General features: G+C 36.1%; 1 protein-coding gene across 1 annotated transcript in view; it reads right to left on the bottom strand.

Moving 5' to 3' along the window:
* Positions 1-15,662: 15,662 nt before the first annotated feature.
* LOC149552155 (NAD(P)-binding Rossmann-fold superfamily protein) overlaps positions 15,663-25,396 on the bottom strand; it is an 88,473-nt gene continuing 78,739 nt past the window's right edge. Inside the window, exon 5 of the mRNA XM_089787631.1 lies at positions 15,663-16,372. Coding sequence (XP_089643757.1) covers positions 16,303-16,372 — 70 coding nt within the window. The 3' untranslated portion in view covers positions 15,663-16,302. The remainder of the gene's footprint in view (positions 16,373-25,396) is intronic.

Below are 25,396 nucleotides of genomic sequence, written 5' to 3'. Positions count from 1 at the left end.
AATGGGGTTTTATAGCTATCAAGTAAGAGGATCCAAGTCATACCATGAATATTGAAAAAGATCTTGTGAAACATGTTGAGGAAAGAAGTGATTGGGTTTTTGATAGTGGATGTTTGCATAATATGAAAAGGCAAAAAAGTAATTTTTTGCAATTAGAAAATTATGATGGTGGTGTAATTATATTTGATGATGATACTCCTTGTATGATCCTTGGCAAAGGATGCGTCACTCTGTAAGGAAACTTGCAAGAAATAATATAACCATTTTCACATAACCCATAATAAATTTAAAACAAATATGCAATTAAAATCCACATGCAAGAGAATAGACAACATACCTACAAAAATTGTGACACAAGATATACCCTGGAAAACCCTCATTGAAGGAAAAACCCAACCTCCAAAAGCATCCATCACCATGTATTATTCAACAAAAACATTATTGCAATACAACCATGGAAGCCTTCAAAACCATAGCCAAAACCAAGCAATCCATGTGAAGAAGCATGAATCCACACATCCCATGCCATGCTTTTAACCTTCACAAATGCTCCCTTGGCTAACCTGTCAAGCCTTGTCCTACTTGAATCTTCCCCTTTTTCTCTTTTGTCTTCTTACTATCTCTACAACTACCCTTATGGTTGCTTATATAGTAGCAAGTCTCACAAAACCACCAAGTAGTATTACATAAACCATGTGCTACCTAACCCATTGACCCCACATTTAATATTGGAAATTTAATTCTTTTCTCCAATATTAAATAATTACATGAAATATTATCGCAATGTTACAATACAACTCATCAAGTATATCCCATGGGAATCTTTCAATGTAGCATCTCCATCTAGGTGCAACATTACATAATAAAATAAAATAATACAATACAACAATATTATGCAATGTGTGCAACAACCATTATCTCAACAATCCCCCACTACTTGTATACATTGCATAGGGTCAATCTGTAGCCACATAAGTGAACAAGGGAACAATCCCTCCTAGCACATCCACCATCATGGATCAAAGTACACGAAGTGCTCCATCCTAGTACCCACAACAAAATCAAAGTATCCAACATCTAAAACATGAATGATATCACCTCCTATTATGCCATTTCCGCCACTAATACATAGAAGCCATCCAAAGAGAAAGCCACCCAACTCGTCACATTAGAAGATCATAAAATCATGTGCTAATTGAAATGCCAACATAAAAAACTTGATCCAAAGGTAATCACATGTATCTATAGTTGTCAAAATATCCATAGCTGAAATAACACCCACAACAAGTGCCAACCCATCCAACTATTCATACCTCCAAAGGTACATGCCAAGTGAATCTCATGTCATCAACATATCCAATCTATAACCTATAATCATAAGCCTCAAAAGAAATACCTGCCACATATATACCAAGAAGCTCCTATTGCAAAAGATAGTGTCAAATCTATAACCAATCCACTCACAACATCTCAATGAAGTGAATCCGCGTAGTCTCAAGGACATCCACAATACATAATCCAATAACCTGTAAGAACAAATCTCATAACAAATCTCCAATAGTCTCCTAAGCTCTCCAAAACCAATAGATGAAATAGATAAAGGAATAACCATGTCATCTCTCACATGACATATATGAGCACAAACCAGTGATCACAATCTCTAACCAATCTCAAATTCAATGTAAGAAAAAATGAACATCCAGGAAGATAACCAAGACCAAAGAGAAACCATACAAATCATAGCATGTATCATGTCCTTCTACACACCTCTAGATGGAAATTGTGCAAGTAAGATATCCACCATAAAACCCCAAACCAAGAAGCCTCAATAACACCCAAACCATCCCATATAACTAATCATGGATGTAAGCCTCTCACAAGAAGATCAAACTCATAAACCATTCCTAACTCAAGGAATAAAAATTCTTCATCCGAGGAATATGCCAAATATGAAACCATCTCCCAAACTCAATCAACTTAAGAACATATGCAAACAGAGATAACCAATGCTAAACCACCTTTAAAATGCACCCTCTAGAACTAACTCATGTACCATATTTCAAGATCCATATCTATGAAAGACAAGCAGAAACATAAAGCACTTGGGAGAAGCAATGGGCTATACCTCTCAAATAGCGAAACCACTAAGTAGACCAAGAGTGGGGAATGAGAATGCTCATCAAGATATTCAAGTCACCAACCAAGACTCATTTGAGAACAATCTCCTCTCAAGTCCATATCAGGTGAATGCCCCTCAGACTTCTTGCTGAAACCATCAGTTTTCCCATCAAATACTTCTCTAATCCAAGAGAAATCAACAACACCATTGTCTCTAAGTATCCATAAGAACTTGTAAATAATCAATCCATACCAACTCCAAATGCAACATAGAAATATCATGAAGTATCCAACTTATGATCAATGTACTCAATACAAAGAAACTAAATCAAGATCAATGTCAAAGTTCCAATCATGGCCTTAGGAACATAAACATGACAACATGATCTAACCATCTCAACCAAAGAGATAACATGCTCCATATGAACCTACTATAACATGTCAAAACTCTAAATGTGTATCAAAAGTATACCATGACATAATAATGAAATCATCCTAACACCAAGGATAACATGTCAAATGAAAGCATAAACCACACTTTTACGAAGAACCACATTAGTCCTCCAGATACAACCATCTCCACACACCATGCAAATGTCAAATATGCTTCTGTAGCAACAAGATCTAAGATAAATCTTCAACATCTACAAACACTCAATAAATATATCAATGCCAACAACTCCCACTCAACCATGGTACGAAGGCATCATAAAACCCATCTCCTACATGAAGATCTTCCAGGTCTACACTCACACTAAAGTGTCAATACCAAGTGAAACCAAGATCTGCAAACCAAGAAGATACGAACCAAACCAAACAAGGAACTAATCCTACATTGTCACCTCATCACTGTCACAAGCTCCCAATAAACCATGTATCCATGCTATCCATGACATCATGATGAAAAACCATCCTTCGACCATGAAAATCAACCAAGACATTGAATCATCAAAAAATAGTGCACATCATGAGCTCCTCAAAAGAAAACAAATAACCATGATCCTCAACCAAGAAGATATACCACCATAACCAAATTAGGAATCCAAACCAATAAACATCAAGGATGTACTTGTATATCTAATCATGTCATACCAAAATCCATGGCACCATGATCACATCCATTAATTGAGCATCTGACTCTCAATATGTGCAACCTGTTAGCATAAAATAGTCAACCACAATCCTCCACCATGATTGTACCTAGTAACAACATCTCATCCCTTCTACATGAAGAAGAAATAAAAAAATCATGTGACTTAGGGCATAGGCAACCCAAATGCAAGCCACCAACCTAAATATGCATCAATAATGAAAGATCAGTGGGCAAAGACGACCCATAACCATGCTATAAATGCAACCTACAAGTATAGACTGCTTACAACACCACACAACTTGTAGACCCAACAAGTGATCATACATATCCAAACCAAATATTGGTAACCATATTATCATGAGACCAATCTAAAATATGAACTGAGGATACAATGACATCAAATCTTAAATCTCCAAAATATACAATGCCATAAATTCACAATGCTACCATAGTCAATATATAACATAAATAATTTAGATTAATATATCACAAAATAAATCATGTCAAATCTACAAAAATTTGAACCAATGTGTAGAGCTCTCTAAGAGCTTTTTGTTGACTACTTGAAGTCCAAAATTTGACTTTGTACGCCCAAGGTATGCCCTAATTTGTGCTCAAAATAAATAACATCTAACTTTTGGGCTCTTAAAACCTGACAAAATGTCAAAATCATAGAACCAAACCTACACCAAGTTGTAGTGCTCCGAATCAGCTTTCCAATGCCTATAAGAAGTCTAAAATTTGATATCCTAATAGAGTTATGGCCGTTTTACTAAGACGGTCTTATTTACCATTTTCACTGTGATATTTTTTTTGGTGACAAAATTTTTGATGAGATTAAATTTGATGGCCGTCATGGGCTGAAACTAAAAAACTTTTTCATTTCCTCTGAACATGGCCAAACTAGGGTATATTATATATCAAAATTTATGGAAACATCGATCCAGATACAATGGTAAAGTCTATTTTTGCCTAGGATGTCATTTTTGTAAGCTCCCCATAAAACTCTCATTTAAATGAAACATCCAAAAAACCCCTTTGTCCAATAATTTGACATGCCCAAAATATTTCAACATCCCATCATAACAGCAGACCCAAAACTCTCAGATCTGCAATAAACAACTCATATATCTCATCATTTATTTTATCCTCTCATGCATTCCCATGGATTCATTCTAGGGCTACAATAACACAACCATATCTCTGACACCACCTATAAGGAAACTTTCAAGAAATTATATAACCGTTTCCACATAACCTATAATAAATATGAAAAATATGCAATTAAAATCCACATGCAAGAGAATAGACAACATACCCACAAATACCTTGAGAAACCCTCATTGAAGGAAAAACTTGGCCTCCAAAAGCATCCATCACCATGTATTATTCAACAAAAATACTATTGCAATAAAACCATAGAATCCTTCAAATCCATAGCCACAACCAAGCAATCCATGTGAACAAGCATGAATCAACACATCCCATGCCATGCTTCTACCTTCACAAATGCTCCCTTGGCTAACTTGTCAAGCCTTGTCCCACTCGACTCTTTCTCTTTTTCCCTTTTGTCTTCTCACTATCTCTACAGCTGCCCTTGTGGTTGCTTATATAGTAGCAAGTCCCACAAAACCTCCAAGTGGTTTTACATAAACCATGTGCTACCTAACCCATTGACCCCACATTTAATATTGAAAATTTAATTCTTTTCCCCAATATTAAATAATTACATGAAATATTATCACAATGTTACAATACAACTCATCAAGTATATCCCATGGGAATCTTTCAATGTTGCATGTCCATCTAGGTGCAACATTACATAACAAAATAAAATAATACAATATAATAATATTATGCAATGTGTGCAACACCGATTATCTCAACACACTCTTGATGGTAAAAATAATATTCATGATGTTTTGTATGTTGAAGGTCTAAACCATAATCATTTGAGTGTTCGACAACTAGTTGACAAGGGATCTAATCTACAATTCAAGCATGTAAAAACAAAAATAGTGGGAAGCTCTAGTGATGAGATTGCATCAGGAACAAAATCAAAAGCTAACATCTTTCATTTGAACAAACCTAAAAGAAGATGTTTGATTTCTCGTATTAGTGACCATAAGTGGTGGCATAATGCAACATTGTGAAGCTAATAACTATTATGATGGTAAGAGATATACCTAAGTTATTAAAGCCTATTAACACTTTGTGCAAGGAATGTTTGATGGGTAAGAAAACTATATCTACTTTTAAGAGGATGATTAATTTTACAAAAGGAGTGATAGATTATGTGCATACCAATCTATGTGGTCCATCTAGAACTAGGAGTTATCATGGTGATAGATACTTCTTACTATTTGCGGATAATTTTTCAAGAATTATGTGGGTTACTTTTGTAAAGAAAAAATCAAAAACTTTTTGTAGCTTCAATATCTTAAGAGATATGGTTGAGATCGAGACATATAAGAGAATCAAATGTTTGAGATCAAATAAAGGTGGTGAGTTCACATCTAGTGATTTCTATACTTTTTATGAAGTGTGTGTGATAAAAAGGAAAAATTCTTCCCTAAGGATCCTTCAAAAGAATGGGATATAAGAAAGGATAAATAGATAAATCCTAGACACATTTAGAGAAATGATGATTGGAGGAAATGTTTCACATATATATTGGAGAGAATTAGTTGTGAAAATAGTGTATACAATAAGCTAAGTGCAAATAAAAGGTGGAAATAGTAAGACATCATATGAACTTTTGTATGGAAGAAAACCTACTATGAAGTATTTCAATTTTTTTGGAAGCATATCTTATATCAAAAGATATGAAGATTTAAGAAATTTTAATCCAAGAAGTGATGATTGAATATTTCTTGGTTATACTACTAAGAACAAGACACAAATGTTACAATAAGAGATTAAGGAAGATTTTTGAAAGTATAAATGTAGGGTTTGAAGAATGAAATCAAAGATAGTCCAAATTCTATGATTCTAAAGATGAAAACACTAATGCAAATCAAAGAACACAAACAAAATCACAAAATCAACTTTGAATTCTTCCAATAGTCTATGATGATCTAGCTAAAGAAGTTTATGTTGAAAAAGACACTCAAGAATCAAATTCTTGTCAGAATCCAAAGATTCCAAGGTATGTAAGGCTTAATCAGTATAAAAATGAGATTGTAGGTGATAAAAACCAAGATATTCATACTAGAAGAAGATTAGCAAAGGTTAGAGAGGAATTTTGTTTTATTTCTAAGATTTAACCTAAGAATGTATATGAAGAATGCAAAGACGAGAATCAGGTAAAGGCTATTGAAGAAGTAATAAGATCGTATTCATAAGAATAACACATGGATCCTAGGTCCTATATCAAAGGATAATAAACAAAGTAAATGAAGTGGTAACGAATAATACTAGACTTGTTTGTAAAGGCTATTCACAACTAGAAGGTATTGATTTTGAAGTACCTTTTTCTCCTATTGTCAAAATCAATATTATTTCTCTCTTATGACTTACAACGACTTCAAAGTGTATCACAATCACATTGATGTCAAATTTGCATCCTTGAATGGAAAATTAGAAGAGAAAACAATCTTATGATTTTAGTTTGACAAAATGAAGGTAACATGGTATGCAAATTAAAGAAGGCTTTGTATGATTTGAAACAAGCTCCTAGAGCATGGTATGCATGGTTGGATAAGTATCTTTTGAAAATCAGTTTTAGTAAAGGAAATGTGGACTACAATTTATACTTCAAGATTGATCAAAATAACATGTTGATTGTTGAAGTATTTGTTGATGACATCATATTTGGTTGAAATGACAAGTTAAGAATTTGTTGATGAGATACAAGGAGAGTTTGAGATGTCCATGATAGGTAAATTGTAGTTCTTTCTTGGTTTTGAATTACGCAATCAACTAAAGGAATTATTGATGTATCAGAGTCAAAATATGTAAACGAGTTAGTGAAGAAATCTTGTGTAGAAGATTTCAAGATGACAAAAGTTGACGAAACACCAAAGGTAATTTAGAACAAATAAAAATATATAATTGGTAGTTTATTGTACTTAACATAAAGAATATCAGATAGCATGAGTGCAATATGTATGGTAGCGAGATTTCAAGCAAAACTGGAGGAACTTCTATATGTATGGTAGTGAGATTTCAACCTAGTTGGAACTTCTATAGTAACTAGTTGAAAGATGACAAAAGTTGACGAAACACCAAAGGTAATTTAGAACAAATAAAAATATATAATTGGTAGTTTATTGTACTTAACATAAAGAATATCAGATAGCATGAGTGCAATATGTATGGTAGCGAGATTTCAAGCAAAACTGGAGGAACTCATGAAGTTGTTGTAAAGAGGATATTTAGATATTTGAAAGCGATAAGTACTAATTGGGCAGGAAATATGGATGACAGAAAAGGTACAAGTAGTGGTGAAATCTTGGGTAAAATATTGGTCACATGGTTAATTAAGAAACTAGATTATCTCAATCCACTACTGAGGCAGAATATGTTGTTATTGTAAATTGCTCATGAGTGGTGTGGATGAAGTGATTGTTGCAAGATATTAGAGTAAATGTTGATGAACAAATTATTTTCTATTGTGATAACTCAAGTTCTATTAATATCACAAAGAATCTAGAATTACATTCAAAGATAAAGGACATATCTATCAAGTATCATTTCTTAAGGGATAAGGTTAATTAGAAGGAATTCAAGTTGGTAAATATGCATATAAAGGAGTAGGTTGCAAATATTTTCACTAAACCATGGTCTAAAAAAATTTATCTAATGGACATGCTAGGGGATATGACCCCTCTTTATCTGGCATGCGATGCATGGAAATGCATCCCTTCAAGGAACCTAATGGAAATATATGACTTCTTAGATTGATGAGATGAGGTTGCTCCTTGTTGTGGGGGTAGTGAGTAGAAATATTGAGTTTGGAAAGTGTTGGTGATAGATCATGTAGATGCCAAACAAACATTTGGTATGAATAAGTATGAGATTGTCTTTTGAGCTACATCGTTGGGATATTGCATTGTCTATATATGCCTTTGACATTGATATAAAAGGGGGAAAGATTGTAATGTCCCATTTTTTTATTTTTTATTTTTGGGAGGAATTAATTATAAAGTTATCAATTCAAAAATATATATTATAAGGTAACTTTATAAATTAAATAAAAAAAAGCTTCTAGAGGTTGTTGGAAGAAGCGGAGAAAAATTAAAAAGGGAGGCCGACCTATCAAGGAAAAAAAGAATAAATAGGCATTGAGGGTTCATTGTCTATCATCGAGACTTATTATTGATTTTTGCTCATGTGCGTTGTGGAGCCTAGGGTTTCTGCAAATAGTCACAATTGGCCATTGAGAATGAAAACTCTCAATTGGTACGCAATTTTGAGGGTGTGAGAGATCACTTGAATTATTACAACTGTGGGAAGGATATTTCAGTCCTTTCATTGGTGCTTAATTACTGATTTGGAGTTTCCAGTGGAGTTGCACTTTCACCATATCATCTACAGCATTCAATCTCCACCATTTGATCAATCCAGGTTCTTTATTTCAATCTGTAGTTGCAACAAGTTCTCAATTTGTAAAAACATTTGGTTTTCATTGAATGAATACATTGGTACTTCTATTTCTTTTATTTCAGAAATATATTTTAGTAGTGTATTAAATTTAAGGTTTTTTTAGTGGCCTATTGGTACGGGTCATTACAGTGGTATCAGAGCGGTTTCCTGCCAGCCTGATAGGGTTACCCAGCCACCCTTTAATTTAGTTTACAAAGGAACCAACATAACTAAGAATATGGCTGAGAGACATTCTCCAAGCCCATCCAGAAGTGTGCGAGATGATGAGACTTTACAGCAATAGGAGAGGCTTCTACATTCAATAGAGGCAAGTACACAGGCAATGATGGTTATGATGCAACATTTAATTGGGGAAAATAGGAGAAATAATCATGATCAGGATGACAGAAGCATAGCAGGATCACAACATACGACACGGTCTGGAACAATTGATAGACCCACACGTCCTACATTTAGAGAAGAAACTCCAGCACACACACCTGATGCTATGGTAACAGATATTGTAGATGAACTCCGACAAGCGAGGAATGAGTCACATTCATTACCAAAATATGTACAGGATGGATGGACATTTGACAAGTACCTGAACTATAGAGCTGCCAGGCAGAAGCAAGTAGACAAACACAGTGAGTTGCAACAGGTCACCAACAAGTTGGTATTACCCACATTTGATGGCAATGGAAAAATGACTGCTCGTGCTTGGATTCATAAGGTGGATACTTTCCTATCTCTAAAGATTATGACAGAAATTGAAGCACTCAAGTATGCCACTTTACACTTAGATGGGGCAGCACATGATTGGTGGACACATGGCATAATCACATTGTAACACAATCAGGTAACCACTTATTAAGAGTTTGTGGATAGATTGATAGAAATGTTTGGTAAAAAAAATCCTGAAGTTTATTTTCGGGAGTTAGCCCAGTTGAGACAGTTAGGAGGCTTAGAACAATTTATCAATGACTTCCAGAAGCTTGCAATGATGGTGCCTGTCATTTTAGAAAGGAGGCTAGTCATTTTATTCACAGAGGGATTAATTGAACCAATCAAGGGGTGGGTAAAGGCCTTTGATCCTCCTACATTACAGGAAGCCATGAAGAAAGCCCGTAGTATGGAACTTGCAGCTCCAGCAAACCGGTTTAGTTCAAAGGGTTCTTCATCGTTTAGAGATAACAAAGGGGAATTTAGCAAGGGTAAAGAGAAGGTTAGTGACTCAAAAGACAAGCTAGCTGCACCTTGGGATAAGGAAACACTTAATAACTTGCGTAGGAAGAAGCTATGCTTCTTTTGCAAAGGTCCCTATGAGTTTGGTCATGATTGTCCTATGAAGCCTAAGGGGAAGGCTAACCGGGTGATGTGGGCTTATTATGAAGGTTCAGATTCAGACATCTCAGAGCACCATGATGAGGATCCTAATGAGGTAGAGGGTGAACAAGAGGTAGACAATGCTAAGAAAAAGAGGCTCTAGAGATACATTTACAGGAGGCACGTCTATCTAGTATTCAAAGAGAGGGATCTTTCAGATTTCGAGGAGTCTTGGCAGGACAAAAGATTATTACTCTGTTGGATACAGATGCCACACATAATTTCATTGATGCATGATTTGTGGAGAGACATGGACTCATTACTGAGGAGTTTGAGGGACTAAGAGTTAAGGTAGCTAATGGATATACTCTTCATTGTGATAGGATGATGTGAGATCTACCTTTGCACCTAAACAACTATGAGTTTAAGGCAGACTATCATGTGGTCAACATGGGTGACATGGACATAGTACTTGGGATGCAATGGCTACATTCTTTGAAGTAGGTTGCCCTAAGATTGGAGGATATGGAGATACGATTCATGGTGGATGGTAGGACTCATGTGCTGAAGGTTATCCGTAATGGTGATGTTAGGACTATCTCATTTAGGCGGTTGGAGAGATTAGCCAGGCATAATAATATAGAGTGGGCAACAATATGTGCCTTGATGCCTACCCAGGGGGAGCAACATAAGACTAAATATCATCCAAATATTCAAAAATTGAGAATCAAGTATGGGAAGGTATTCAGTGAGATTCCACCAGGTAGGCCACTAGACAAAGGTATTGAGCACATTATCGAGTTGGAGGAAGGTGCTAAGCCTGTCATGATCACACCATACCGGCACCCAAAATGACTCAAAGATGAGATCGAGAGGACCATCAACGAGTTGCTAGCAATGGGACACATCAGACCAAGTAAGTCACCTTTTGCATCTTCTATTGTTTTGGTAAAAAAGAAGGATGGTACTCTACGAATGTGTATTGATTATAGGGTGTTGAATAAGAGAACTATAAAGAACAAGAATCCCATCCCATGCATCGATGAGCTAATAGATGAATTGCATGGAGCTTTTTATTTCACAAAAATTGATTTGAGATCAGGCTATCACCAGATCAGAGTTCGAGAGAAGGATATTGAAAAAACTGCTTTCAGATGTCATTATGGGCATTTTGAGTTTCTAGTCATGCCTTTTGGTTTGACTAATGCACCTGCCACTTTTTAGTCCACAATGAACAAGGTATTCCACCATCAGTTGAGAAAATTTGTGCTAGTGTTCTTTGATGATATTTTGATCTATAGCAAGACATGGCAGGAACATTTAGAGCACTTGAAGACAATATTAAGCATTTTACAGAGCGAGTCCTTGTATGCCAAGGAGTCCAAATGTGATTTGGGGATCACAAAATTGTTGTATCTTGGACACATCATTAGTGCAAAAGGAGTGAGAATGGATCCTGAAAAGATCTGTGCTATTGTTGATTGGCCACCACCAGAGAACCTTACACAGTTAAGAGGGTTCCTTGGTCTATGTGGATTATATCGCAGGTTTGTTAGTGGGCTACTCACGACATGCAACGCCCATCACAGATTTGCTGAAGAAAGAGGCATTTGTGTGGACTCGGGAGGCACATGAGTGTTTTATGTGGTTCAAGGAAATAATGACTACATGCCCAGTATTAGCATTGCTTGATTTCACGAAGCCATTTGAGCTTCAATGTGATGCTTCTGGAGAGGGAGTTGGTGTTGTACTCATGCAAGACAAGCATCCTATAGCCTATTAGAGTAGGAAACTCAAAGGGGTTGAGAGATCATTCAGTATATATGATAAGGAGATGTTGGCCATCATGCATGCCTTGGCCAAATTCAGACAATATCTTGTGGGCAGCAAATTTTCTATTAAAATTGATCATAATAGTTTGAAGCACTTTTTGGGACAGCGGGACCTGAATGATCGTCAGCAGAAGTGGGTGACTAAGTTACAAGCATATGATTTTGATATCACATATGTTAAGGGGACACAGAATATTGTTGCAAATGCTTTATCCCGTAGGCCACACCTCACTTCTATGATTCAGATATCAGAGGATTGGCGACACTTGATTGTAGCAAAATATGCCAAAGACACGTGGGCCTCTTCTATAGTGGAGGGGACAACAATCGACACCAGATACACTCTCATAGATGATTTGATCATTTACAAGAACAGGATTTACTTAGTCCCAGGATTGAAAGTGAAGCAGTTGATTTTGAGAGCATTCCATAATTCACCTACAGCAGGCCATCCTGGGTATTTCAAGACTTACAGGTTAGTACGGGAACGATTCACTTGGAAGGGACTTAAGGCTGATGTTTTGCAGTATGTGCATGAGTGTCATGTTTGCCAGTAGAACAAACAAGATCACACTTATCCACCAGGGCTCCTACAACCACTTCCTATTCCTGACCGGAAGTGGGAGTGCATCTCTATGGATTTTATTACGGGCTTGCCTAGGGCCCAGGGGCGTGATTGTATCTATGTGATGGTGGATAGGCTGACAAAATATGCTCACTTCTTCCCTATCGCTACTACATACTCAGCAACTCAGGTGGCAGAGGTCTTCTTCAGGGAGATTTTTAGATTACACGGGTTACCTCGGAGCATTGTGAGTGACAGGGACAGCCGCTTCATGAGTCACTTTTGGTAGGAGATATTTTGGTTATCTGGCACTGAGCTTACACCTAGTACCAGTTATCACCCACAGACTGATGGTCAAACAGAGATTGTAAACAAATGGGTGGAAGGGTATTTGAGAAATTATGTGGCAGATCAACAGCGAGCTTAGGTCAGATGGATATATCTCTGTGAGTATTGTTACAATACTACATATCATATGACTATACAAATGACACCCTTCATGACACTTTACGGTTATGAGGCACCTAGTTTCTTAAATTTTTTGTTGGGAGATAGTCGAGTACCCCGTGTAGGTGAACTATTACAGGAAAGTAAGGATATAGTTGCTACTTTCAAAAACAACATTGCTAGAGCTCAGAATCAGCAAAAATAGTATGCAGACAAGAATAGGACTGAGCGTGGTTTTGAGGTAAATGATATGGTTTACCTCATGTTGCAGCCATATAAGTAGTCCACTCTCAAGAAGAGTAGTACAGAGAAACTCAAGCCACGCTATTATTGACCATTCAAGATCATCAAACGAGTTGGTGAGTGGCTTATGAGTTGGAGCTTCCCACAAATAGTCGAGTGCACAATGTGTTTCATGTATCACGCCTCAAAAAGGCGTTGGGTCAGAATGTGATGCCTTCTGCAATATTACCTCCCTTGGATGATGAAGGGAAATTGATCTTAGTGCTAGAATTCATTCTGGATAGTAGAGAGAAGCAACTTCACAGGAGAGTAATCAAAGAGTATCTAGTTAAGTGGAAAGATTTGCCTATTGAAGATGCTACTTGGGAGGGAGAAGTGATTTTGCAACATCCAGCATTAAGATTGCTTGAGGCCGAGCAATTTTAGGAGGGGCGGACCTGTAATGTGCCTTTTTTTTTTGGGAGGAATTAATTATAAAGTTATCAATTAAAAAATATATATTATAAGGTAACTTTATAAATTAAATAAAAAAAAGCTTCTAGAGGTTGCTGGAAGAAGCAAAGAAAAATTAAAAAGGGAGGCCGACCTATCAAGGAAAAAAAGAATAAATAGGCATTGAGGGCTCATTGTCTATCATCGAGACTTATTATTGATTTTTGCTTATGTGCATTGTGGAGCCTAGGGTTTCTGCAAATAGTCACAATTGGTCATTGAGAATGAAAACTCTCAATTGGTACGCAATTTTGAGGGTGTGAGAGATTACCTGAATTATTGCAGCTGTGGGAAGGATATTTTAGTCCTTTCATTTGTGCTTAGTTGCTGATTTGGAGTTTCCAATGGAGTTGCACTTTCACCATATCATCTACAGCATTCAGTCTCCACCATTTGATCAATCTAGGTTCTTTATTTCAATCTGTAGTTGTAACAAGTTCTCAATTGTATGCAGCCAGTTAGGGTTTCTTTGTAATGTGCTATGTCATAATGTTTTGGTGCTGAAATTTGCCATATCATTTGTAAAAACATTTGGTTTTAATTGAATGAATACATTAGCACTGCTATTTCTTTTATTTCAGTAATATATTTTAGTAGTGTATTAAATTTAGGGTTTGTTTAGTGGCCTATTGGTACGGGTCATTACAAAGATGACCATGTGAAAACCAAATATGTATGTTAAGAAAAAGATGAATATGAAAGCATGCATCTAAAGGGGAGTATGTTGTCTGATGGAGAGAAGAGTATGCATTGAGTATGTGATAAAAGGGAAGACATTCAACCTCTAGTAGTGACAATTGTGAATGGTAAGAAATAATGTGGTCCTAATTTGATTGTTTACATTAATTTGGTTTTATCATCATATGGTTCCATCAATACCAAAGGTGGATATTGTTGGACTAATATATATATATTTTCATTGATGTCAATGTACTTCTTTCTTCACATAGTATTCACAAAGGCAATTGCAAAAATATTTAGTGGAAAAAGCATATAAGTTTGTAATGGTTGTATATCCTTCTTGCAAATAAAATCCTCCCAAGAAAAAATAGCATATGGGTATCCATAGTAGAAGTCTTAAGTTCTCGAGTCTAGAATAAATTTCAACATCCACAATCTAAAATATACATATGGTTTGAATTTTGTGTCTATTGTTAGTAAGAGAAGTTAACAATAAAACATACTGATCTAGTGTTAGCATACTTTTTAAGAATTCCATCTCAAGCTACTACATGGATCATTAAACACAAAACTAGTTAACATTCCCCACTATATTCATTTAAACATAACAAAATAATCCTTTGAAAAGGAATCTAGTTTCAAAAGACAAAGCTGACAGACACCATGGGAGGCAAAATAAGATTGTTTTTTGTATCATTAAGCATAGAAAATAACAAACTAATCATCCTCATCAACCACCGTGTCAAGGCCAACACATTTATCTTATTATTTTCATTAGAAAGTGGCCAAGACCAAGGAAATCCTTTTGTAAACCTTAGCCATTCAAAAGACATCTCAACCAAAACTCATAACAAGCATCCATAGTTAGTGATAACATAAAGGAGGAAGGGGTTGATGCACATATTGAAAGCATTCAGCACAAACAATGAACATTTGTAGAGCTACAAAATTGTTGATCAAAACCAAATATCCTTGTATCACTGGATTGTGTAATTTGTCCTGCTACATCAGTTAAAAAATAACCTAATAGTGCTATATAGGCAAAGTCTACTAACAAACAATCATTGGTTTGAATTAGATTATAGAAATGTTTTTAAGTGGATAACTCAATTTGAAAACTCCCCTTAACAATTGTTGAGTACCACTACACATTGTGGTGTGAATATGGTAATGGTCCTACATGTGTAACTCGTCATTATATTGGCATTTTCACCTTCACAGACCACCACCCTTGAGTAATTTATTGAGACGTGTACAAATAAAAGCAATGCATACAAGATTTTCAAAAAAATCCATTCCTCCAATATTGAGCATACAGACTTAATGGCTTACCTTTACATTATTCATTTATTTAGACTTTGCTTGATGTATCACTATACATTATTCATGTTCTCTTTAAAATTCATTCATTGGGGTGATCCCAACAAATCCTGTGTTTTTTAACAAATACCAGACTCAAGTGCACCTCACTAAAATCAACCCAGATTAATACTCTTGTAGAATATAAGAAACCTATTAGATAATAGCTTGGAGATGCAGTTATTGTTTTTGCATAACCCTCTACATCATCAAAACCTGATGCATGTGAATCAACTCCATAAAAATATGAAGCTTTATTAGATTTCACCAGAACGTGACCAAAAAAGGTTCGCAAGAAATCATATAGAAACTCCTCTTCGTGAAAATAAACCCTTTTCTCACTTGTAATAATGGAATATGGATGAGCCATCACTCCATGATTCAAGTTCGGCATGTTTTCATTCCCATCCAGGCCTATGAGCAGCATTTGATGAAAAATAATTTGGTAATGGGGGAACATTTGAATAGGAACCTCAAAATTTTCTGTAGGCAACCTCCAATTTGGGATTCACATATGGTATTTTAACCTCCAAATCACACTAGAAAAATCTTGTTTATAATCAAACATTCAATGATGCGCCATTGTCTGCTGCTGTCAAGCCAAGAATTGTTGTGGCAGCATGGGGAGCCCTGATAAACAGAAATACCGTATTATAATTAAATTATACAAATACAGCTTAAAAGCTACAAATTAAGCAGAAGAAACTGAAACTGAAGTTATGCAGCTTCTAAAAGTAGAACTACTTGAGACAGATAAAAATTGCCACAGAAAAAACTGTGCTCTTTAACCTTTTTGTGCATTGTTAAACTATATCACAACAATAAAAAATGGAAAACTAAAAAACAACTATATCAATCATATAATTGATGCGACATTCCAATTTGTTTGATGGCAAGGCTTGTATTGTATGACTCGGCAAAATAAATATTTAGTATTGAAAACTTTCATGGAGAAGTATACCAAAACTATCCCAAACCAATATACCCAGCATGAAGTTGCTATCATTAAGAGCACAATTTGAAATTGTCCCATATGTACTGTTTGATAAGTTGTAAACAGAAAGATAAACTGAACACATGATAATCTGAAATTGAGATTTCATCTAAGTTCTTAAAAAGGTTGCAGCTGGTATAAACTAGCTATATATTCATCTGAGATAATGAATTGAACGTGTCCCGTGTACGAGTTTTTCTGACAAATTGTAAAAAACTATGAAAAATTCAAGAGTGGGATAATCACTATGAATCTGTTGCATATTTATATGCTTTTCATATCTTCTCCCCATGACCAGCTGGCAGGTGGGTGAACTGATCTCATCATGTGTTTGATCAATCAGTTTGTTTCAGTGGGTTAGAGGAGAGAAGCACGGCTTTGCTCCAAGTAATAAATGAGATGAGCCCTTCGCACTGACTGTGTTTGATCAATCAGTTTGTTTCAGTGGGTCAAAGGAGAGAAGCACGGCTTTGCTCCAGCCTCCAAGTAATAAATGAGATGAGTCCTTTGCACTGACTATATAAGGTTGCAGCTGGTATAAACTGGTTATACTGTCATCTAAGATAATGAATTTTATGTGTGCCGTGTATGAGTTTTTCTGACAATTTGTTAAGAAGTATGATAAAATGAGAATTGCAAAATTCAAAAGTGAGATAACAATTATGAATGTGTTTATATTTATATGCTTTGCATAACTTCTACCCATGACCCACAGACAGGCGGATGAACAGATCCCATCATGTGTTTGATCAATCACTTTGTTTCAGTGGATTTAAGGATAGAAGCATGGGTTTGCTCCAAGTAATGAATGAGAAGCCCTTCACACTGGCTATCAATCTGATTTGATGGGATAAGGCCAAAAACTATCATACTTGGTATGAAGTTTATTCCATTTGAGAGCACAATTTGCATTTGTGCCATGCACACATACCGTCTGATAGGTTGTAAACAGTAAGATAATATACAATAATTTGAAATTGAGATTACATCTAAGTTCTATAAAAGGTTGCAGCTGGTATAAACTGGCTATACTTTCATCTAAGAAAATGAATTGAATGTGTGTCATAATTAAACATAAATGCTTTAGTAAACCTAGGTGTACCCTATCAACATAGTTCATGATACGTATGATTAAAAGCCGAGGAAAGATAAAGGATTATCAAATGATCAATGCTTTTAGGGTATTAAGTAAATCGAATATTAGAGTTTGAAGTTTAAACTTTGAGACTTAGCAATTTAAACTTTATGGGTTAGGTCAAACCCTACAGGGAGGTTGACTAACTCAGTCGCAATGGTGGAACAATCATACGACTGATGTTTAGTCATGATGCCCCTCACAAATGGACTTTTAAGAGACATGTTCATTTTGAAAACTGTTAGACAACATAGTTTGGATGTATTGCATCAGTTAAACTAGTAAACATTAGTGTTTTCAAAAAAGAAAATTGGTTTGTTTTCAAAAATATCCCAAACCAATATACCCAGTATGAAGTTGCTTTCATTAAGAACAAAATTTGAAATTGTCCCATACATACTGTCTGATAAGTTGTAAACAGAAAGATAAACTGAACATATAATAATCTGAAATTGAGATTTCATCTAAGTTCTATAAAAGGTTGCAGCTGGCATAAACTAGCTATATATTCATCTGAGATAAAGAATTGAATGTGTGCCGTGTAAGAGTTTTTCTGACAAATTGTAAAACATTATGAAAAATTCAAAAGTGGGATAATCACTATGAATCTGTTGCATATTTATATGCTTTTCATACCTTCTCCCCATGACCAGGTGGCAGGTGGGTGAAGTGATCTCATTATGTGTTTGATCAATCAGTTTGTTTCAGTGGGATAAAGGAGAGAAGCATGGCTTTGCTCCAAGTAATGAATGAGATGAGCCCTTCACACTAAGTAATGAATGAGATGAGCCCTTCACACTGACTATAAAAGGTTGCAGCTGGTATAAACTGGCTATACTTTCATCTAAGATAATGAATTTTATGTGTGCCGTGTATGAGCTTTTCTGACAAATTGTTAAAAAGTATGATAAAATGAGAATTGCAAAAATTCAGAAGTGAGATAACAATTATGAATGTGTTCATATTTATATGCTTTGCATAACTTCTACCCATGACCCACTGACAGGAGGATGAACAGATCTCATCATGTGTTTGATCAATCACTTTGTTTCAGTGGGTTTGAGGAGAGAAGCATCAGTTTGCTCCAAGTAATGAATGAGACGAGCCCTTCACACTGGCTATCAATCTGATTTGATGTTATAAGGCCAAAAACTATCATACTCGGTATGAAGTTGCTTCAATTTGAGAGCACAATTTGCATTTGTGCCATGCACACATACCGTCTGATAAATTGTAAACAGTAAGATAAACTTAACATATAATAATTTGAAATGTAGATTACATCTAAGTTCTATAAAAGGTTGCAGCTGGTATAAACTGGCTATACTTTCATGTAAGAAAATGAATTGAATGTGTGTCATAATTAAACTTAAATGCTTTAGTAAACCTAGGTGTACCCTATCAACATAGTTCATATGATTAAAAGCCAAGGATAGATAAAGGATTATTAAATGATCAACGCTTTTAGGGTATTAAGTAAATCAGATATTAGGGTTTGAAGTTTACACTTTGAGACTTAGCAAATTAATCTTTATGGGTTAGGTCAAACCCTAGAGGGAGGTTGACTAACTCAGTCGCGGTGGTGGGACAACCATACAACTGATGTTTAGTCATGATGCCCCTCGCAAATAGACTTTTAAGAGACATGTTCGTTTTGAAAACTGTTAGATAACATAGTTTGGATGTATTGCATCAGTTAAACTAGTAAACATTAGTGTTTCAAAAAAGAAAATTGGTTTGTTTTTGCCCTAATTTTTGGGCATGACATGTCAAGTATGTGTTTTTCTAACAAATTGTAAAACAGTATGATAAAATGAGAATCATAAAAACACAAAAGTGAGACTATCATTATAAATTTATCGCATATTTATATGCTTTTCATATGTTCTGCCCATGACCAGCTGGCAGGTGGGTGATCAGATCTCATCATGTATTTGATCAACCAGTTTGTTTCAGTGGTTTTGAGGAGAGAACCACGGCTTTACTCCAAGTAATGAATGACATGAGCCCTTCACACTGGCTATCAATCTGATTTGATGGAATAAGGCAAAAAATCATTATACTCGGTATGAAATTGTGTTCATTTGCGAGCACAATTTAAATTTGTGTCATGCATACGTAGTGTCTGATAACTTATAAACAGCAAGATAAACTGAACATATAACAATTTGAAATTGAGATTTCATCTAAGTTCTATAAAAGGTTGCAGCTGGCATAAACTGGCTATACTTTCATCCAAGATAATGAATTGAATGTGTGCCATGTATGAGTTCTTCTGACAAATTGTAAAGCAGTATGATAAAATGAGAATTGCAAAAATTCAAAGTCAGATAATCATTATGAATGTGTTGCATATTATTATGGTTTTCATATCTTCTACCCATGACCAACTAGCAGGTGTGTGAACAGATCTCATCATGTATTTGATCAATGATCAATCAGCTTGTTTCAGTGGGTTTGAGGAGACAAGCATGACTTTGCTACAAGTAATGAATGACTTCACACTGGCAATCAATCTGATTTGGTGGAATAAGGCCCTGTCCCTTTCCGTAGCCACTAAGCTATTAGTAAAAGATTTTCCCTGGTGAGTGTTGCCAAGGTAGCCAGCCATTAGCCATACACCCATTTATTGATAGTGCTCCATCTTAGTTCCCAAGGATACCCAGGACATTTCCCTTGAATCTCTGGGGTGGAAACATTTCCAAAGAATTAGCAAGATGCATATATAGTCTACAAAGATGTCGTTATTAGAAACATTCTAATAATGAAAGAATAAAAGAATATAAAAAACATTCTAGTATTCACAGGATTTACAATAATGAACATTAAAATAATTATAAAAAGGGTATTAAAGTGATATTATTCTAATACCCTCCCTTAATGGTCAATCCATCTCCGACACCAAGAAGCCCCCTGAACTTAACAAACTTCTCTGGAAGGAGGGACTTGGTGAGAATATCGGCAGTCTGATCCGCTATAGGAACATGCTGCAAATCTACGAATCAATCTTCAACCAGCTAAAGGATGAAGTGACGATGGATGTCAATATGCTTGGTTCACACATGGAAGATTGGATTTTTGGCAAGTCTGATGACCCCTTAGTTATCACAGAAAAAGTGTAAAGGGCCTGCTTGAGGCATATGGATGTCAAAAAGGATCCTACAAAGCCAAATTGCCTCACAACCTGCTTTAACTATTCCCCAATATTCAACTTCCATCGAGGAAAGAGATACGGCTTGCTGCTTCTTACTGGTCCAAGTGATAGCACCTGTGCCACATTGAAAACATACTCGGAAGTGGACTTTTTGTCATTAACAATGCCTCCCCAATCCAAATCTGTGTAACCAATGAGGCAGGGATCTTCGGTGTGTCCATAAAGGATACCAAAGTTTGGAGTACCCTTGACATTGGGCAGGATGTGCTTCGCTGCAGAACAATGATCTGAAGTAGTAGTTGTCATGAAGAGAGATATGTAACTTGCTACAAAGATGAGATCAAGTCTTCTAGGGATGAGATGGATCAAACTACCAATTAACTGCCTGTACACAGATTCATTCTCAACAGCAGAACCATATGCTGACAACTTTAGACCAAACTCCATAGGTGTAGATGGAGGTTTGCAGTCCTGCATTCTAAATTTGGCAAGCAGAGCCCGTGCATACTTAGAATGAGAAATGAAGATGTCATCTGATAGCTGCTAGACCTCGACTCCTAGGCAGTGGTGCAAATACCCAAGGTCAATTGTGTCGAAAGACCAGCATAAATTCTATTTGACTTCTTGAATCAAAGATGCCAAACTACTAGTGATGATTAGATCATCAACATAAATAACCAGAAAGATGATGTCACTACTAGCAGTCTTGACATACAGATTTGAATCAGATGGAATCCAATGGAAACTCTCATCAGTGAGGTACTTATCAATTTTCATGTACCATGCTCGAGGAGCCTGCTTGACGCCATAGAGTGTTTTCACTAGTAATTAGTGTTTTTCTACCAGCAACATTGAATCCGAGAGGTTGCGTCATGTAAACAATTTTTGTAAGTCACCATTCAAGAAGACATTCTTGATGTCTATTTGATGGACCTTCCAACCACATTGAGTTGTCATGGCTAGGGCTAAACTGATGGTACTCATCTTTGTTGTCGGAACAAAGGTCTCCTCATACTTAAATCCTTCACGCTAAAAGAAGCCTTCAGCAATAAGACGAACCTTGTACTTATCTAAACTTCTATGCATGTTTGAGGCTCATACGCACCATGAATATTGGCAATGAGAGCAAAGTTCACAGAATCAGAAGGTTTGCTCTTATTCCAAGCAATCCTACCCTCGACGAGCTCGTCACCATGAAGATTGCTAGTCATTTTAGCCCGCCATTTAGGTTGGAGGGTAGAAGTGCCAACATCAAAAGCAGGATGTGCAATAGGATCATCATCAAACAATAGATCAGATAAATATTGACCAAAAGCAAGTGGTGTGGTTGCATGTCTACGTGAGCCAACAAGATAATGGACTACTGGAGAGGAGGGAATAGGAACAACAAGAGCCTTCTTAGCTAAAGTCCACCTAGTAGGTGGACCTAATGGAAGACAGATATCCAAGTCTTGAGCTTGGAGAGACTGATATGCTAAATTCATAACTGGAGGAGAGAGTTGTAATGGTCACCGTTCTTCATCAGAAACTACATTACAATTGATGAGATGATTAGTCTCCATGTCAACCAGGTGGTAGGCTTTGTGATTATCATTATAAACAATTAGCATAAGTTTAAGGCTCTTGGCATCTAACTTGGTGCGTTTAGCAACAAGAATCCCGAAAAATGTAATGGAGCCAAAAAGTTTGAGATGACTGATTCTGGGTTTATGGCCTGACCAGGCCTCTTTCGTAGTCTATTTTTTGATACCACAGTAGGTGAGCGGTTGAAAAGATAGATGGCAGTGTGGATAGCTTCAGCCCAAAACTTATTTGGTACCTACTTGTGTTCAAGCATAGATCATGCCATTTCAATGATCGTATTGTATAGACGCTCAACAACACTGTTCAGTTGAGGGGTGTAGGTGTTCAGTGGTAAAATGAAAGCAATGAATAAGGTAAAACTTCCACTTCACACTAACATTCAACACAAGAGAAAGAGGGGCTTCCAAAAATAACTCTCAATATAACCAAAGTTGAATTAGCAAAATCCAAAGGTATAAAGGGATGTCAATACTCAACCCAAATTATATCAAGGAAGTACGCAAGCAAGTCCTCTTTCATGCAATGTAAATTGATTTAAAATATTTAACATGAGTGTAGAATTGAACTAACTGATTAATGAAAAATGTAAGATAAATCTAGGTTCTAAATATTTGCAAGCAGCTCAATCAAAATATGGAAATAGCCTAATAGGTCAATGGTAAAAGATGAAATAAATGATGAAACACATACCTTTAAATGTGCAACGGAATCTACCTTTTCACTTTGATAATCGTGGATCTGAACCTACGGTTGAAATTCCAACTGTTGCTCTGCAATCACAACAAAAAACCCAAAAAATGTTGTTTTTCTCAAACCTCTAGGAACAGATCAACTTGGTGGTACACTGTCTAGACACTTTATGGTGAGATTGACGCATTCCTAAGACACTATAGCAAAGTCGACCCAACTTTTTCAGAGAGGTCTTAATGAGTAATTTTCGGATCTATAACCACAATTTAGATATCCTGCTCCTACACAGTAAAAATTGGTTTTTATTTTGGTTTGATGAGGGTTTGCATTGGTCAAGCCCTAGATTGAGGAATCAACCTTGAAATCAAGATGTAAAGTATTGATAAAGGAAATAATAGCATGTAGTAGGACTGAATATATCAATAAGAAATACGATTACCTTTGTACATGCAACTGAATTTGATATGTGATTACGTTTGCAAGTGTAATAGCCTCGACTCAAAGAGACCAAAAGGAAACCATAGAAGTCAAAACCTCATGAATGGGAATGCATGTGACATGCCTTGATGAAGAATGGAAGAACTTAAATGATTTGGATGATAGATCTATTGCTTCAAAGCCAAACTCCACTACCACCTTGAAGGAAGAAGCTTGATGTAAGAAGGAAATGTTTGATCTTCATGAATGCTTGAAAATACTTGCTTGAAGTCTCATGAACATGTGTATGCTTGCTCTTGATTGCTTGTAGAATGATCAAGGATAGCTTACATATGAAAATGACGTGCCCAAGCCTCCTTATATAATAGTTTTCAGAATTGAAAACAAAGTAGGCTGACCTAGGAGCAAATTAAACAATTGAGAGACTTGAAACACTTCGAGCCCTAAGATCCAAAACCCTTGGAGAAGAGGCCGACCTATTCCCGAGGAAGTACAAAAACAGAGGCCCAGGAGGTCTTGAAGAAGGTGCAGAAAGAATTGGAAGATGATAGACTGTTGGAAGATATGACAAAAAAAAAGTGATAAATAGCACCTAAAGGCCCATGTCAGAACAAGAGAGATGACCTAGAGATGTGAGCAAGATTGGAGAAGAGAGAGATCAAAACCACACTAAGGAGGGCTAAAAGGTCTCAAAATGAAGTGCTTCCATTTTAAGACGGTAAAGTAGGATGTTGTTAATTGGTGCTTTATGCCATGTTGATCACAAAAATGCAAGAAGGCAAAGGAACAAACTCAGCCACATTCTTAGTACAAAAACAAAGCCCCAAGAGGTCTCAAAGAAGGTGCATAAAAAATTGGGAGATGATAGACTGTCGAAAGACGTGACCAAAACGGTGATAAAATAGCTCCTACAGGCCCATGCCAAAACAAGAGACATGACCTAGAGATGTGAGAAAGATTGGGAGCAGAGACAGAGAGAGAGAGAGAGAGAGAGAGAGAGAGTGTGTGTGAGAAAGAGAGAGAGACAGAGACCAAAACCACACTAACGAGGGCAAAAAGGTCTCAAAATGAAGTGCTTCCATTTTCAAACGGTAATGTAGGATGTTAATTGGTGCTTTATGCCATGTTGATCACAAAAATGCAAGAAGGCAGAGGAACAAAAGTCAATCGCATTCTTAGTTCTAAGAGTAATAATATGTTAACCAAACTCTTTCTCTACAAGTGATTTGAACTTCTGAAATATAACAAACACCTTTCATTTTTTATAAAGGAAATATATCCACATTCTACAACTAAAATCATCAACAAAAAGTAAAAAGTACTTGGACCATGTAATAGAAGGAGTAGCCATATGTCCACAAGCATTAGCATAGACCAGTTGTAATACCTTAGAAGCCTTCCAAGAGTTGCTATTAGAAAAAGGAGAGTGATGTTACTTCCCGATTTGACATGCTCAACAAACTCCAAGACTTTGTCTGAATTGTTGACAGTCCAATGACAAGATCTTCCCAAACAAGCTAAAAAAGATAGTGTACATCCAAATGCCCATACTGTTGATGCCAAAGAGAACTAATAGAGGAGCAATAGGAAAAGCTCTTGAGAATCCCTACAATCAACAACTCTAAAAAGACCATGATTTTCAACAACAACGATAGTTGT

This window comes from Cupressus sempervirens, chromosome 6, assembly GCF_028749045.1.
Source record: "Cupressus sempervirens isolate cs-2001-9-10 chromosome 6, ASM2874904v1, whole genome shotgun sequence".
Lineage (NCBI taxonomy): Eukaryota > Viridiplantae > Streptophyta > Pinopsida > Cupressales > Cupressaceae > Cupressus > Cupressus sempervirens.
The sequence above is the reverse complement of the archived record's forward strand: the minus strand, read 5'-3'. Positions and strand labels throughout refer to the sequence as shown.